Source organism: Humulus lupulus, chromosome 2 (genome assembly GCF_963169125.1).
Source record: "Humulus lupulus chromosome 2, drHumLupu1.1, whole genome shotgun sequence".
Lineage (NCBI taxonomy): Eukaryota > Viridiplantae > Streptophyta > Magnoliopsida > Rosales > Cannabaceae > Humulus > Humulus lupulus.
This window is the reverse complement of record NC_084794.1, coordinates 84,592,788-84,608,941: the sequence shown is the minus strand read 5'-3', so window position 1 is coordinate 84,608,941 and position 16,154 is coordinate 84,592,788. Positions and strand designations below refer to the sequence as shown.

General features: G+C 34.3%; 1 protein-coding gene across 1 annotated transcript; it reads left to right on the top strand.

Annotated features, from left to right (window-relative positions):
• The first annotated feature begins 12,612 nt into the window (after positions 1 to 12,612).
• Positions 12,613 to 15,849, top strand: LOC133818139 (formate dehydrogenase, mitochondrial). Its single transcript, XM_062250854.1, has 6 exons — positions 12,613 to 12,829; positions 13,715 to 13,886; positions 14,078 to 14,618; positions 14,717 to 14,841; positions 15,182 to 15,294; positions 15,409 to 15,849. Exons 1-6 carry the CDS (start codon positions 12,743 to 12,745, stop codon positions 15,520 to 15,522), a joined length of 1,152 nt encoding a protein of 383 aa, XP_062106838.1. The 5' UTR covers positions 12,613 to 12,742; the 3' UTR covers positions 15,523 to 15,849.
• Positions 15,850 to 16,154: the final 305 nt, after the last annotated feature.

Sequence of the window (16,154 nt, the reverse complement as noted above, 5' to 3'; positions counted from 1 at the left end):
AGAAGAATGGAAACTATCTATTATACTCTACTTTTCCATTTGGTTTTATACATCTACAAGAAATGCATATGGAAATAAAAGTTATGGTAAATTCATCTTAGTTTGCTGTTGTAATATCCCACATTTTCATAATACATTTCTTTATTATAAATCAGAGTTTCAATACATAAAATGTACAAGTTTACAAATTTAAGAAATAGTAATGGAAAAATAGTGTTTAAAATATCATTTTATGTTTTTAATGAGATTAAAGAGAGAGAAACTTGAGTAGTCAAGTATTGGACCCAAATGTCATATAATTTTAATTGGGGATTTTTATAAAATTAAGAAAGTTTTGCTAAAGGGTTTATTTGAAAAAAAATTTAGTATTTTGGGTCCAAGTGTAATTTAAAAAAAAAAGAAAAGAAAAGGCTTCAGCCTTTCTTTTTTTACCTGAGCCCCTCTCTCTCTCTCCTCAGAAAATTTCTCCCCCTCTCTCTCTCTCTCTCTCTCTCCCTCTCTCTCTCTCTCGCGTGCGTGCGTCTGCCCGACCACCGAACGTCCACCGGCAGTCACCGTTTATAGCCACGCGCCGGACCGTTGGATTCAGAGGCCTCCGAACTATCGACCACGCGAGAATCTAGAGCTCACTCGCCAATTAAACACCTCAACTGGTCGATTTAAGTTCGGCCACCCCGCGACTTCAAAGTTGCGATTCGGCCACCTCGGGCATCCGTTTGCCGATCCGTCACCACCATCGTGTTCCTCGTGTTGTGGCCTTCAAAACCCAATAACTTGTTCCTACATCTACCATAGTTGGGTGGTGGGCCCACCACGAGCCACCGCGATCCACCGTAAACCGACGGTCGAAACTTAGTGTTCAAGGTTCCGAAGTACGTTTTGAGTTTCAGAAAATCACCGTTTGACTTGTTGTGGAACCCGATCATTGTGGTATAATTTCTTTGACCTATATATTGTGATTTAATTATGATTGATTAGAGTAATTGCTATTAGTGTATTTATAGTATATAATTATATATTCTTGATATATGGAAGATTTTTCTGTAATTATACTGACTGTCTGGGATTATATGTATTTTTTATACAGGTTTTGATTTTGGGATTGTCCACTTTATAGCCGTTGTGTTGTCCAATTTTCTAGAAAATATTAAATATTAAATAAATTATAAAAATACATATTTAATTGATTTTCTATTAATATGGAAATTATTATGATTAATTAATTTTAATGATTATTGTTATTGTTTTGTTAAGTAAATCAAGAATACAGTTTCATGTATATATATATATATATATATGAAAAGTGTGATTTATAGTAAACCTATTATTTAACCATTATTATTTTATATTAATATTTTTGTTAATATTTGAATATTAAAATAATATCAAATATTAGTTTCTTACAGTTATTGATATTTGTAAGACCAGTGAATTTTGGAGAAAGTATATTTATTATATTACTGGAATTGATATTATGACTAATTAATAATAATATAAATATTTATATTTATATTATTATCATTATATTGATTATTACAGTTTTATGTTAAAAATGTGATTTCTTTTATAAAATGACTATTTGAATATATATATATATATTCATATACGTATTGTTATTGAAGTATTTTGTTATTAATATTGAAGTAAGTTTATTTATAGACGATAATTATTATTGTTGTTGGGATTATTATTATTATTATCACAAGAGTACATTATCTTATGAGCAAGGTTTAAAACATGGTTTTATATGAAGAGTTATTTGCATTACGTTGATAATAATTATTATTATCATTTATATAGTTTCTGGTATTGTTAATATACACTATTGTTATACCCAAAAATTGGAGAATGCATCCTAGGAGGCAAAGGAGAATGCATTCTAGGAGAGCTAAGGGGAGTGGTCCTAGGAGACCCCAAGGAGGATGTGGTCCTAGGAGAACCCAAGGATGAGGTCCGAGGAGAACCCAAGGATGAGGTCCGAGGAGAACTCAAGAAAGTGGTCTTAGGAGACCCCAAGGTTATGTAACTCAAGGAGGATGTGGTCCTAAGAGACCCCAAGGGTGTGTAGGAGGCAAGCCTCCCAAGGTTTCCCAAGTGTTGGCTCGAACGTGTCCAAGGTAAGTAGCTAAGGAGGAGGAGTCTCATGCAAGAGGAAGGAGACTAAGATTTTGATAAGGAGAGCCTATACAATGTTCGATCGGACATGTTTGGGAGATGCTAAAGGAGAATGCCTTGATCTTGTCCAAGGTGAGATGTTATGGAGGAGGTTGCCTCAATGTTGTCCAAGGTGAGGTGCTAAGGAGGTTGCCTCAATGTTGTCCAAGGTGAGATGTCATGGAGGAGGTTGCCTCAATGTTGTCCAAGGTGAGGTGCCAAGGAGGTTGCCTCAATGTTGTCCAAGGTGAAGTGCCAAGGAGGTTGCCTCGGACCACCTTGGTCCGAGGAGAAGCCAAGGAAATTGGTTCAAGGAGGAACATGGCATGCTAGAGGAGAGTGCCATGTTAGAGGAGAGAAGTGCATGTCCTACCATCATGCACGTTCAACCCACGAAAACATGTCCTACCACCATGCACGTCCGACCAACACTTCATGGGTGGTCAGTAGGAGGTGGATCAACTAGCTAGAGGAGACTAAGTCAAGATTCCCATAGACAGCTTCAACAACATACGCGGGAATCTCTCATTCTTCCCACAAATGGGGGGTTTGTTATATTTCGAATTTTGAATGTTTAAATGTAATAAATATAATAAAATATCCCTATCATAAGGGGATATCAGTTGAGGATTCCAGGCCTATAAATAGAGAACTTATGGGATGAGAGAGGGTCTTCTTCTACTTCTTCTTTCTAGAGAGAGAAAATTGGGTCTGTCTATTCTAGAGAGAGAAAGTGCTGAAATTAGAGAGAATTCTTGTATTTTTGCAATTTGTACTGAAGAAACTTAGTCGGCTCAGTCCATCTGATCTTGAGTACAGGTTTATAAATCACATCTCTAAGTGGATTAGGCTATTACCGACAATCGGGGCTGAACCACTATAAAAATCCTGTGTGTTATTTACTTTTCTTGTTTATACTGTCTGTTGTCGTTTACATTCTCTTGAAGGTTCGTCGTATTTGACGTTCTCACGTCGTTGGCTAAAAACGCAGTCAACAACTATCAATAGTGTATATTTACGATTTTGATAGAATTTAATATATGATGTGCCTTGAATAGGATTTGTATGGATTTGATTGATTGACTCTTGGTGAGCAATTTTAAAATAAGCTAAGGACCTAAGGTAAGTAAATCTCACCTTTTGTGCTTAAGTGTAAGATGCATGACTACATTGATTGTGTAAATCTGATGAGTTAAGTATGGGATGATGATGATGCATATGATAAGTATGTGAAGAATGATTATATGAATATCATAAAGGTGTTGTGTGATATGAAATTGATGAATTTCGTGATATGTGAAATATGCCTTACTTGGCTAAGATTGATATGAATTATGTGCAAGTATGTGTTCTTATGTTGATGAATATGTGGATTACTTTTATGTTCATGATTTTTGTTATGTGTTATGATATATGAAGCATTTAAGTTTTTAGGCTGGAAACCTTAGACCTGAGCCATAGCTCTACGTTAAGGTATAACAACGCCACCAACCCAAAGCTTCATGTATTATGACTAAAGATGTTTTGAGTTATATGAGATGTGATACAATGTCTTGATTGAATACCATCAAACATGAACCATGAACATGAACATTGGCATTTCAGCATCTACACGTATGCATGGCATGTATAGTTATGTGATACATTATTATGTGATATAAGACCATGCATATGAATATGAGAAAAGTTATGAAATGCCTTGAAAAAGTCTTATGTAAAGTTAAACATTTTAATGACACAAGGCTTAAGCAAAGTGATAATAAGATGTTAAAAAGGGTGCCACTGTTTCGATGAAGCAATTAAGTAAGTGCAATGAAGAAGACGGAGGTCTATAAGACTTATAGTGGCTGCCCACTAGTGTGGGCTAGGTCAGAGTTGACTATTCAGATATGTTTGCCATGTTTCCGTCTTTCTCCTCCATATGTGTAATAAGTATGGCAGCTATGGCAACGATGAAATGAGTGTTATGATGAGCCTAGCTGCGATGATGGCTAGCCGGAGGAGAACCCATGGGATTCTATATGATATGTGTAACAAGCCCTGCAGGCATTGGCTGAATCAAACAGTGTGCACAAGTGAAATCGGGCCCATAAAAATGTGAAAGTAAAAGAAAGAGCATAAAAGTAAAGTTTGAAAGTGCATGAGCAATAAATGAAATGCATAAGTATATATAAGTCAGCATATTAGTATATGTACACTACAAACTCACGACATTCATGTGTATGTGTATGCATGAGATTTGCTTACTGAGCGTTAGCTCATTATGTTATTTTCCAACATTTTTCCAGGTGTGGCTTTAGCTGTTGAGAAACTTGTGGAGCACGGATTCAATAGCAATGCAATAGTGGTTTAGAGTTTTCATATGGCTGCATTAAATTTAAAGTATGCATACATGTAATAATTTCTATTAATAAGTTTATATAAAAGTTTTAAATTTTTCTGTATTTATTTGTATCATTGTATTTGATTCATTTGGTCAAGTGCCTAACATACTCGTAAACCCTAGAATTACGAGTATGTGGCGGACGTACCCTACCTTAGGGTCGTTACAGCTGTTGTACACTCACGCTTCTTCTCCATTCTGCCATTACCAACCCACCACTTCAACCTTTCATTTTCTCTCTCTACCCCAAATTTATCTCTCTAGGCGACTCGTCTCCGACCACAACTTCACTGTCACATTCCTTATCCCTACTCATTTTCCGTCATCTCAGGCCGAGAAGTCGATACTCCAGTCCCTTCCTTCCCACTCTATCGACCACATCTTTCTATCACTTGTCAACATGGACGACCTCCCTAGAGACTCCAAGTTCATCACCTTCGTCACCCTCGCCGTCACTCGCTCTCTCCCTGCCGTTTGCGACATTTTCAAGTCCTTGGTCTCTCATTTCAAGCTCGTCAATCTCGCTATCGACCTATTCGGCATTTACGCCTTTGACATCGCATGAGAGTTCAACATCGCCGCCTACATCTTCTACACTTCCACTTCCATGCACTTGATTTGTTTCTTCACATGCCTGACCTCGACCGAACGATGCAGTGTGAGTACTGAGATCTGACCGAGCCGGTAAAGCTCCCAGGCTGTGTTCCGATCCCGGGTACAGAGCTGTTTGATCCACTCCAGGATCGAACAAACGACGTTTCGTTTGGCAGCGGCGACACCCATTCGTCGGAGCAGAAGGAGATTGATGCAGCGGTACCTGGGAGTCCGTAAAATTGAAAAAACAAAACATATACACGTTAATATTTATATTTATATAGAGAGAGAGAAAAGAAGAAGAAGACTAAGAGAAGTGGTGACTATAGAGAGATGAGCTCACTAATATGGCTCATCCTAGGAACCAACCATGTTTGCACTAGCTGTCTCTTTCCCTTTGTATGCCAACTTCATTCCTAGTCTTTGTCTTTCAAGCTCAAAGCATTTTTCTTTGATCATCCTCTTGCCAACAAAATAATAGTCAAAAGCTCACTGCGCTCCAGTTCGTCATCAATAGTGGAACGACTAACATGTTTGTAACTTTTGGTCTTTTTGCAACATGTTCGTTGACCTTGGCGAAATGTTTGGAGACTTTCAGATTGACCTTGGAGCTCTACTTTGAGACAATCAATTGTTGTTCACGAAATATTAGCCATCACCATGTCTGCTGTTGCTGAGAATTCAAGTGGGTTATGGCTCTTTGCGGGTGAAAATGGCATCGTGGATAGCAGACTGATGACATCATAAAAAAGTAAAAATACAATCAAAATCGTATAAAGGAAAAAAAATTCCGTTAGTCCGTATAAATGAAATTTTTTCAAGTAATATAGTGTATCTTGTAAATTTACATTTATAAAACTTGTGTATATTGTAATGAAGACTTACACCTATATTTATAGAAAGCCAAGTGAAATATATTTTCTAGTTGGCCGAGGCCCGAGAGTTGTCACTAGGATCGCTAGGGAATAACAATCAGATATGTTGTCACTACGCAAACCATAACAGTTGGCAATACGAGGAGAATAGTCCTTAATTAAATGACTATTCACTCTATGATTAAATTAATTATAAAAAATTTGTCAAAAAATTAAATATTATTATAAAATAATATAATCTAGAGAAAGAAATATGAGAAGAGATGAGACAGAGTGAATAAGAGAATTTTCTAAATACTTTATTTCAATGAGGTGATCCCATATTTATACAAATATGTGAGTCATAAATTAGGAAACTAAAGAAAATGAATAGTAATTATAATTAATGGTAATTAATTGAAAAGATTTGGACATCCATATATATATATATATCTATTATTTATAACACTCCCCCTTAGATGTCCATAATAACCGCCTCATTAAAAACCTTGCCGAAAAAAAAACCCAGTGGAACAAAAACTCGGTCAAGGAAAAAAAAGTACAATATGAAATCACTCCCCCTCATTTTGGCATTTTTAGAGATCTTTTAATCGACGCATTCCGTGCTTGTGAACCATCTTCTCGAATGTTGATGTTGGTAATGATTTTGTGACTAAATCTGCAAGATTGTCACTTGATCGAATTTGTTGAACAACGATATCACCATTCTCTTGAAGATTGTGTGTAAAGAAGAATTTTGGTGAAATGTATTTAGTTCTATCTCCTTTAATGTACCATCCTTTCAATTGAGTGATGCAAGCAACATTATCTTCATAGAGAACTGTTGACACTTCTTTATTGGCTGTTAATCCACATGTTCCCCGAATATGTTGTGTCATTGATCTTAACCATACACATTCTCGACTTGCCTTGTGAATTGCAAGTATCTCAGCATGATTTGAGGAAGTAGCCACCAGAGTTTGCTTTGTTGATCGCCAAGATATAGCAGTGTCACCGCATGTGAACAAATAGCCTGTTTGAGACCTAGCCTTATGTGGATCAGATAAATATCCTACATCTGTGTAGCCAATTAGTTGTGACCCACAATTATTAGAATAGAACAATCCTTTATCAATTGTACCCTGAAGATAGCACAGTATGTGCTTAATCCATTTCCAATGTCTATATGTTGGAGTAGAACTAAATCTTGCTAATAAATTGACAGAAAATGCTATATCAGGTCTTCCACAGTTAGCAAGATATATTAATGCTCCTATTGCACTAAGATATGGTACTTCAGGACCAAGGAGCTCTTCATGTTCTTCTCTAGGTCGGAAATGGTCCTTTTTCACATCAAGTGATCTAACTACCATTGGGCTACTCAATGGGTGTGATTTATCCATATAAAACTGTTTTTAAATCTTTTCAACATAAGTTGATTGATGAATGAAAATCCCATTTTTTAAATGCTCAATTTGTAAACCAAGACAAAATTTTGTTTTTCCAAGATCTTTAATCTCAAACTCTTTCTTTAAATATTCTACAGCTTCTGAAAGTTTTTCAAGAGTTCCAATAATATTCAAGTCATCAACATAAACAACAATGATAACAAGCTCAGAACTTGAACTTTTTATAAAAACACTAGGCAAATAGGATCATTTATATATCCTTCCTTTATTAAATATTCACTAAGCTGATTGTACCACATGCGTCCTGATTGTTTTAGTCCATACAATGATCTTTGTAATTTAATTGAGCACATTTCTCAATGGCTTGAATTATATGCATCAGACATCTTAAATCCTTCAGGGATATTCATATAAATATCACTATCTAGTGATCCATACAAATAAGTTGTGACTACATCCATTAAACGCATATCAAGTTTTTCACTAACAGCTAGGCTAACCAAATATCTTAATGTTATTGCATCCACCACAAGAGAATATGACTCTTCATAATCAATACATGGTCTTTGAGAAAATCCTTGTGCTACAAGTCTTGCTTTGTATCTTACAACTTCATTTTTCTCATTTTTTTCCGTACAAATACTCATTTGTATCCAACAGGTTTCACACCTTCAAGTGTTTGGACTATAGGTCCAAATACTTTGCGTTTAGCAAGTGATAGACAGAGATATTTAATGATAGACAGAGATTCATACCTAACATATATTCCCAGCCTCCTTTGAGGACCCATCTTTGTTTGTTGTGGTGGAGCAATCGGAACATATAATGTACAACCAAAAATTCTTAGATGGGAAATATTTGGCTCCTGACCAAAAGCCAATTGCAATGGGGAGAATTTGTGATATGATGTTGGCCTAATGCGTACAAGTGCTGCAGCATGTAAAATAACATGTCCCTAAGCTGAAATTGGGAGTTTTGTTCTCATAAGTAATGGTCTTGCGATTAACTGGAGGCGTTTAATGAATGATTTTGCTAGACAATTTTGTGTATGTACATGAACAACAGAATGTTATACTTTTATCCCTGTTGACATACAATAATCATTAAAAGCATGTGTTGTAAATTCACCAGCATTATCAAGACGAACTGTCCTGATTGCATAGTCTGGAAATTGTGCTCATAATCGAATTATTTGAGCAAGCAATCTTGCAAATGCTACATTACGAGTAGATAAAAAACAAACATGTGACCATCTAGTTGATGCATCTAACAATACCATAAAATATCTAAATGATCCACATGGTGGGCTAATAGGCCCGCATATGTCACCCTGAATTCGTTCAAGAAATCCAAGGGATTCAATTCCAACTTTTCTAGTGATGGCTTAATGACTAACTTTCATTGAGAACAAGCAGCACATGAGAACTCATTGGATAATAGAATCTTCTGGTTCTTCAATGGATGACCATGTGAGTTCTCTAAATTCTACACATCATGATTGAACCAGGATGGCCTAACCGGTCATACCAAATAATAAATGAAATTTTCAGGTTTGTGAACTTCTCGTTCACAATAACATGAGTTTCTATTGTACTTATACGTGTAACGTACAAACCTGAAGACAAAGTAGATAATTTTTCTAATAAACACTTTTTTCTTGAAGCAATAGATGTAATGCAAAGATACCCAATATTATTTTCATCTATTGTCTCAATATGATATCATTTACGACGTATATCTTTAAAACTTAACATATTCTTTTTTGATTTGGTGGATAATAAAGCATCTTCTATAATAATTTTTGTTCCTTTAGGCATCAATATAATCGCTCTTCCGGAACCTTCAATTAAACTTGCAGTGCCTAATATTGTATTAACATTTGCCTCCATTCTTGTTAAATTTGAAAAACATTTATCGCTTCTAAGTATTGTATGAGTGGTTGCACTATCCGCCAAACATATATCTTCACCATTATTTGTGGAATCATGTATTAGATGACAAATGTCCATTTCTTCATTAAACAACAAAAACAACAACAACAAAAAATGATACAATATAAACACTTAAAAAAAAATTCATTACATAAACATCCCAAATAAAATAAAACACCTTAAAGTAAATAAATGAAAATAACATGACAAAGGAAAATGACTCTTGTAGACATTCTCATCTCCATTATAGATATTCATGTTGCTATTAATGAGATCTTCATTAAAAAAATCTGCAACATCCAATGGCTCTTTGAAAAGATCATCATCTTGATAGGCAACGTTTGCTTCTATACTTTTCTCATTCCCCTTCACAGATGCTTGATAAAGATCAACAAGGTGTTTTGCCGTGGACATGTATGTGACCAATGTCCTTTCATACCACATCTGAAACATAAGTTTTCAGAATTTTTACGATTATTATTTTGAAGACCTTTTCCCTTGTTCTCCGTAGTTGTGCTTTTCATTGGAGTATAAGAGTTGTTATTCTGACCATTACGATGCCAAACATTGTTTCGACCGCGATCGCGCCTTTGATTATAGCCACGACCACGTCCATGACTTTGATTATGGCCACGACCATGATCACGACTATTATTGTCAGATATTGTAGCATTCACTTCAGGGAGTGGGGCAGACCCAGTTGGGTGAGATTCATGATTTTTCATCAAAAGTTCATTATTTTTTTATGCTACTAGAAGACTTGAAATCAATTCTGAATATTTTTTAAAATTTCGTTCTCTATATTGCTGTTGCAAGAGCACATTTGAGGCATGAAAAGTAGTTTATGTTTTTTTCTAACATTTCATAGTCAGTAACTTTTTCTCCTCACAAAAGTAACTTAGATGTGATATTAAACATTGCAGAGTTATAATCACTTACTGATTTGAAATCTTGCAACCTCGGGTGTAACCATTCATTCTTAGCATTTGGCAGTATGCCCGTTTTCTGATGGTCATATCTTTCTTTCAATTTTTTTTCAAAGAGTAAGATGATATTTTATCGTTAAATACTTAGACTTTAACCCCTCATGGAGATGATGGCGGAGGAAAATCATAGCTTTGGCCTTATTTTGTTTTGTTTCAGTATTTTGATCTTTGATGGAATCTCCAAGACCCATAGCATCTAAGTGGATTTCAGCATCAAGAATCCACGATAAATAATTTCTTCCGGAAATATCAAGTGCCACAAAGTCGAGTTTTGCAAGATTTTCCATGAAGAAAACTATATCAAAGTAAAATTTAAAGTATTAGAGAAATAAGCATAAAATGTATGTACTTAAAATATATGAATGAGATAAATAAAGAGCATAAAAAAAATAAGGCACGTATATATATATATATATGTAAATATATAATTATGCAAGAAAGAAAAGATGGAGAAAAAAAAATAATGCATTTATAAGAATCACTTTTATATATAGATCTATATCTAATATATGCAAATAGAAAATGTAACAATAAATAATTAACATAGAAGAATATGCTCATATATATATATATAACAGTAAAAAAAATGAATTAAGTATGCCTTGATCAGTAAACATGCACATAATTCAAAAGAAAATTCATAGAAATATATACTATAATATATGGCTCCTAACAGATGCATATCAATTATATATATACATAGGGTATAATAATAAATTAGATATGCCAAAAGATATATATCACACACCAACTCATAAAATCAAACAAGATAATATATATGATAAACAAAATAAAATAATATATGTATATAATAACAGATGCTTGAAATAGTTTCAATCACGTATATATATGTGTATATATATATTTTCAGAATAACGTGACATTGAAACAACTAATCAAGAACTTCAACACACAATATACCTTGGTAAGAGACTCGTGCTGATAACGTATTATAAAATAATATAATCTAGAGAAAGAAATAGGAGAAGAGATGAGATAGAGTGAATGAAAGAATTTCCTGAGTACTTTATTTCAATGAGATGATCCCTATTTATACAAATATGTGAGTCATAGATTAGGAAACTAAAAAAAAAAATAGCAATTATAATTAATGATAATTAATTGAAAAGATTTAAACATCCATATATATCTATTATTTATAACAAATATGACTTTTTTTATACTCAGAGAATGGAAAACTTGAATTTAGGATTTAATTTTTGTACGAAGACATGCACTACCACTTATCAATGTCTTTCATCATATAAAATTATAATAAGCTTCAGTAGCAATTTTGTTTTGGACTTATTTGTAGGAATTTTTTTTTATTCGGCACATAGATATATAACAGTGTACTAATACACGTGCAACATAGTGTTAAATTCGGTATCTTAAATTATCTAAAAAAATCTTATATAACTACAATATATATCATATGATTATAACTTATCTATACACAGAAAATAAATAAAAATACCACTTTAGGTCCAAAACAAAATTCTCACTATAAAAGTTGTGCGTTTCGGGTATATGTACATAGTAATTGCAATACTAAAGAGTGTCTTTACAATCCTTAAAAGTTATCATTGCATGCTTGATTTAGTTGATTTGAAGTGGTGGTTATATATACAAATTACTATATTTGAGATTATTCAATTGGTTTAACATGTTCATAGGCTAGATCATAAGCACACGGGAATGGAAGAGATCCCTTTATCATTTGTAAATATTCTCATTTCAATTTCTATAGATGTAGTCTTTCTCAGTCCAAAAAAATCAACATTTATATATATTTAGATTTTTGTTTAATGAGAGTTGAAAGTGATGCTAGTAGCCTAGTAGTGTGGTCTCTTGGATCTCTAAGTTTGATGGAACTCGTATTTTTAGTTATGGTTTATTTGATGTCTCCTTTTTATTAGATGTTGTAGGTGATGATACTTGTCATGCTTTTTACAGTATGCAAATAGTATGAATATACATTGGCAACTTCTGCTACTAGTTCTCAAAGTGTATTTTGACAGATTTTTGTTCTTGATTTCTTAGTTTTCCTTTAACAATTGATTTTAAGTAAAAATGAAAGTATTTTCCTAAAAAAAAAATTATGCCAACTACTCCCATCATTAAGTTCAAGGGTCCACTTATAAAGATGTATCACTTAAATATTACATATAATTAGGTATCACTGTTTTTTAAAATAACTTTTCTTAATAAAAATAATAGATAAATGTGAATGACTGTAATACTGACACTCTTGAATGTAGAGGCAAAAAAACAAAAATGGGTAAATTAGAAAAAGAGTAAGAGAAAGTCATTTTTAAGACGACGAATGAGAGATTGCTTATAAATAGATGACTCTACTCTTTTCTATCTAACCCAAATCAACCTCTTCTTTCTTCCTTCCTGTCTTTCTTACTCCTAAAATATTATAGTAATGGCGATGAAGCGTGTGGCCGTCTCTGCATTTCAAGCTCTTTCTTCTTCATCATCATCATCATCACCCCTCACTAGGCACCTCCATGTAAGCCCTCTTTTTTTTATTTTTTTTTATTTGGCTTGAATTTTAATCAAATATGTCCGATCGCTACTTATACAGTTCAAATTCACACTCTAATGGGTTCTGGTTTCTGGTTTCTGGTTTCTGAATTGGGCGAGAATTTTCACTTGATCAAGAACCTGTATTTGCCTTCTCATTTTTTAATTTCTTTTTTCTGTAAATTTTGATCGGACGGTCGTTATAGTCGAAGAAGCATCTTCTTGTGGGTGACAGTGACCATCCACAAGTGGAAATGCATTCTAACAATGGACGGTCAGGATTTGATGAAACGGATTAGTCTGGCAAGTCACACGTGGAATGTGTCCACTTTCCCGTTAAGTTTAATTTAATAGTGATGGTAATACTGTACCTATCTCATATGACGTGGAGTTATCAACTTTGTTTTCCAAAAATCCGATTTTTTTTAAAACTTTTTTCTCACTCAAAATATTTAATATTTTTAAAATATTGTAAATTATTAATAAAATTTATATAACAAATAATAAGATAAGAACGTTTGAAATAAAAAAATCCACAGCACTCCTCAAACTCAAACTCAAACTAGTCACATATTTAAATGTCAAAATTTGCTTCGAATTTTCATGATTTGGAAATTTAAATTAATTGTTTATTTCCTAAAAAAATGTACAGAAATGGTGAAATTTTTAGTTAATAGGAAGAATTTGTTTGGTTGTTTTGAAATAGAGTTTTTTTATGTTTATGAATTTGTAAATAATTTTTAAATCCTAAATCAAAATCAAAGACTTTAATCTAAATTATAGGCGAGAAAATAAGTAGGGTGGGTGGGTAAAAAACAACAAATGTCAAAGTATATGTAGTAACGTTAATTTTTTCCCCTTTGAACAACAGGCTTCTGCTGGCAGCAAAAAGATTGTTGGGGTCTTCTACAAGGCCAATGACTATGCTAAGCTCAACCCCAATTTTGTGGGCTGCGCAGAGGGAGCCTTGGGCATCCGGGACTGGCTGGAATCACAAGGTCATCAGTACATTGTCACTGATGACAAAGAAGGACCTGGCTGTGGTTAGTAATACTATTATATATACTGTATAACTGAGTTGTGTCACAGACAATAACATGTCAAAGGACATGGTCTTCTTTAGTTGAACATATTATCTACAACTTAAACTTATACCACTATGTCTATGTTATTAATGCTATACAATAACTTGATCTGATTTGTCCCCTTCCCTTGTTTTTTTCCCTTAATGCAGAACTTGAGAAACATATTCCTGATCTGGAAGTTCTTATAACTACTCCATTCCACCCTGCCTATGTAACGGCTGAAAGGATTAAGAGGGCAAAGAACTTGAAGCTTGTTCTTACTGCTGGTATTGGTTCTGACCATGTTGATCTGAATGCGGCTGCTGCTGCTGGATTAACAGTTGCTGAGGTGACAGGAAGTAATGTGGTTTCGGTAGCTGAGGATGAGCTCATGAGAATCCTCATTCTTGTCCGGAACTTCGTACCTGGTCATCATCAGGTTATCAATGGGGATTGGAATGTTGCTGGTATTGCTTACAGAGCTTATGATCTGGAAGGAAAGACGGTGGGAACTGTTGGTGCTGGACGTATCGGCAAGCTTTTACTTCAACGGTTGAAGCCTTTCAACTGTAATTTGTTGTATCATGACAGACTCAAGATGGACTCTGAATTGGAGAAGGAAATAGGGGCCAAGTTTGAGGAGGATCTTGATACCATGCTTCCCAAATGTGACATAGTCGTCATCAACATGCCTCTTACTGACAAAACACGGTATTGATTGTTCTTTTTTTTTCTATCTCTTATCTACCCAAGTATCAAAGTTATGTGCATTCTTTATAGTAGTAGCTTAAGTGCATCTTATGATACAGAGGAATGTTTGACAAAGAGAGAATTGCAAAGTGTAAGAAGGGAGTCCTGTTTGTTAACAATGCTCGGGGTGCGATCATGGACACACAAGCAGTTGTTGATGCTTGCTCCAATGGACACATTGCAGGTAACCAATAACTCACCAAAATTTAATAAAAGCTAAATAATGAAGTTACCCCTTTTGCAATTAACATCATTATAATTTGTTTTCCTCAGTTGTTCTCTGATTATGTGATTTTGAGACTAGAATATCTGTATAACGATAGGTCTCCTTAAAAACATATGGCTATGATTATAAGTTTGTTCTGAATTGAAACCAGAACTTCATTCTCTCCTCTTGCTCTTTGAGGTTATGCATATGTTGTTTCTCACTAAAGGGTTCGAAAATAAGAAGAATGCATAGACATCTGTAAATTTGTCTCAGACTTCTGTTACTGGATTTCATTCTGACATCTCCTACCATCCAGGCTACAGTGGTGATGTTTGGTACCCACAACCAGCTCCGAAGGACCATCCATGGCGTTACATGCCAAACCAAGCTATGACTCCTCATATTTCTGGCACCACAATTGACGCACAGGTATATTTAATTCTGTATATACATACCTTTTCTCCTCCTCTTAAAATCACCACTTTATTATTATTTTGGTATCCATAACTCAAAACAAAAAAACAAAAAATGGAAATTGTTCAGTTGCGATATGCGGATGGAGTGAAGGATATGCTCAATAGGTACTTCAAGGGAGAAGATTTCCCAGCACAGAACTACATTGTCAAGGAAGGTGAACTGGCCAGCCAGTACCGATGATCAGCGGCATGTGAGTCTACTTGTTTTTGAGTCTCTTCACTGCTGACATAATAAAAAAACCAGAATGGTCATCAGATAATGTCTACTTTCTGGAAGCTCCAAACTGTTGTGTTAGTAATAAAAGTCTGAACTCATTATGAGGATAGTGTTTACTTGATGGTCAATAGACCCTCAATTTTATTTCTGTAGTTTCGCGTTTGAAGTGTTTTGAGTCTAGTTTTTGCATATGTTATGTGTTTTGTCTGTGTGTCTGTATTTGCCTACCTAACTGGGTGGAAGGAATAAACTTTTCTTGAAGTTGTCTAACAAACGACAATGTCTTAAAAACGACGAAGTTTCTAGATTTGATGAAACGATGACTTGCAAATGCAATTATCATAGAAGGACAAAATTTAACCTAAAATATAAATGTGTAATACTAGACACTATTAATGTTAGATGTTTAACTATGCCTATTTTTAGAGAATTGCTAAGAGCACCGGTGATGCACAACACCACAAGGAGGTGACGTATAGCTATTAGTGCAATTTAATATTGAGTTCTATATATTTGAATTTAATAAGTATTATGAGGTATCTCTAACCAATTATGGGTGTCACCTCGTATGGTGTTGGACACCTTAAGGTACCAAA

Bases quoted from the DNA above. Each gene is read 5' to 3' on its own strand.
- LOC133818139 (XM_062250854.1), top strand. From the start codon at position 12,743: ATGGCGATGAAGCGTGTGGCCGTCTCTGCATTTCAAGCTCTTTCTTCT. The intron at 12,830-13,714 runs GTAAGCCCTCTT...TTTGAACAACAG, and splicing joins CCCTCACTAGGCACCTCCAT to GCTTCTGCTGGCAGCAAAAA. The intron at 15,295-15,408 runs GTATATTTAATT...GAAATTGTTCAG, and splicing joins GCACCACAATTGACGCACAG to TTGCGATATGCGGATGGAGT.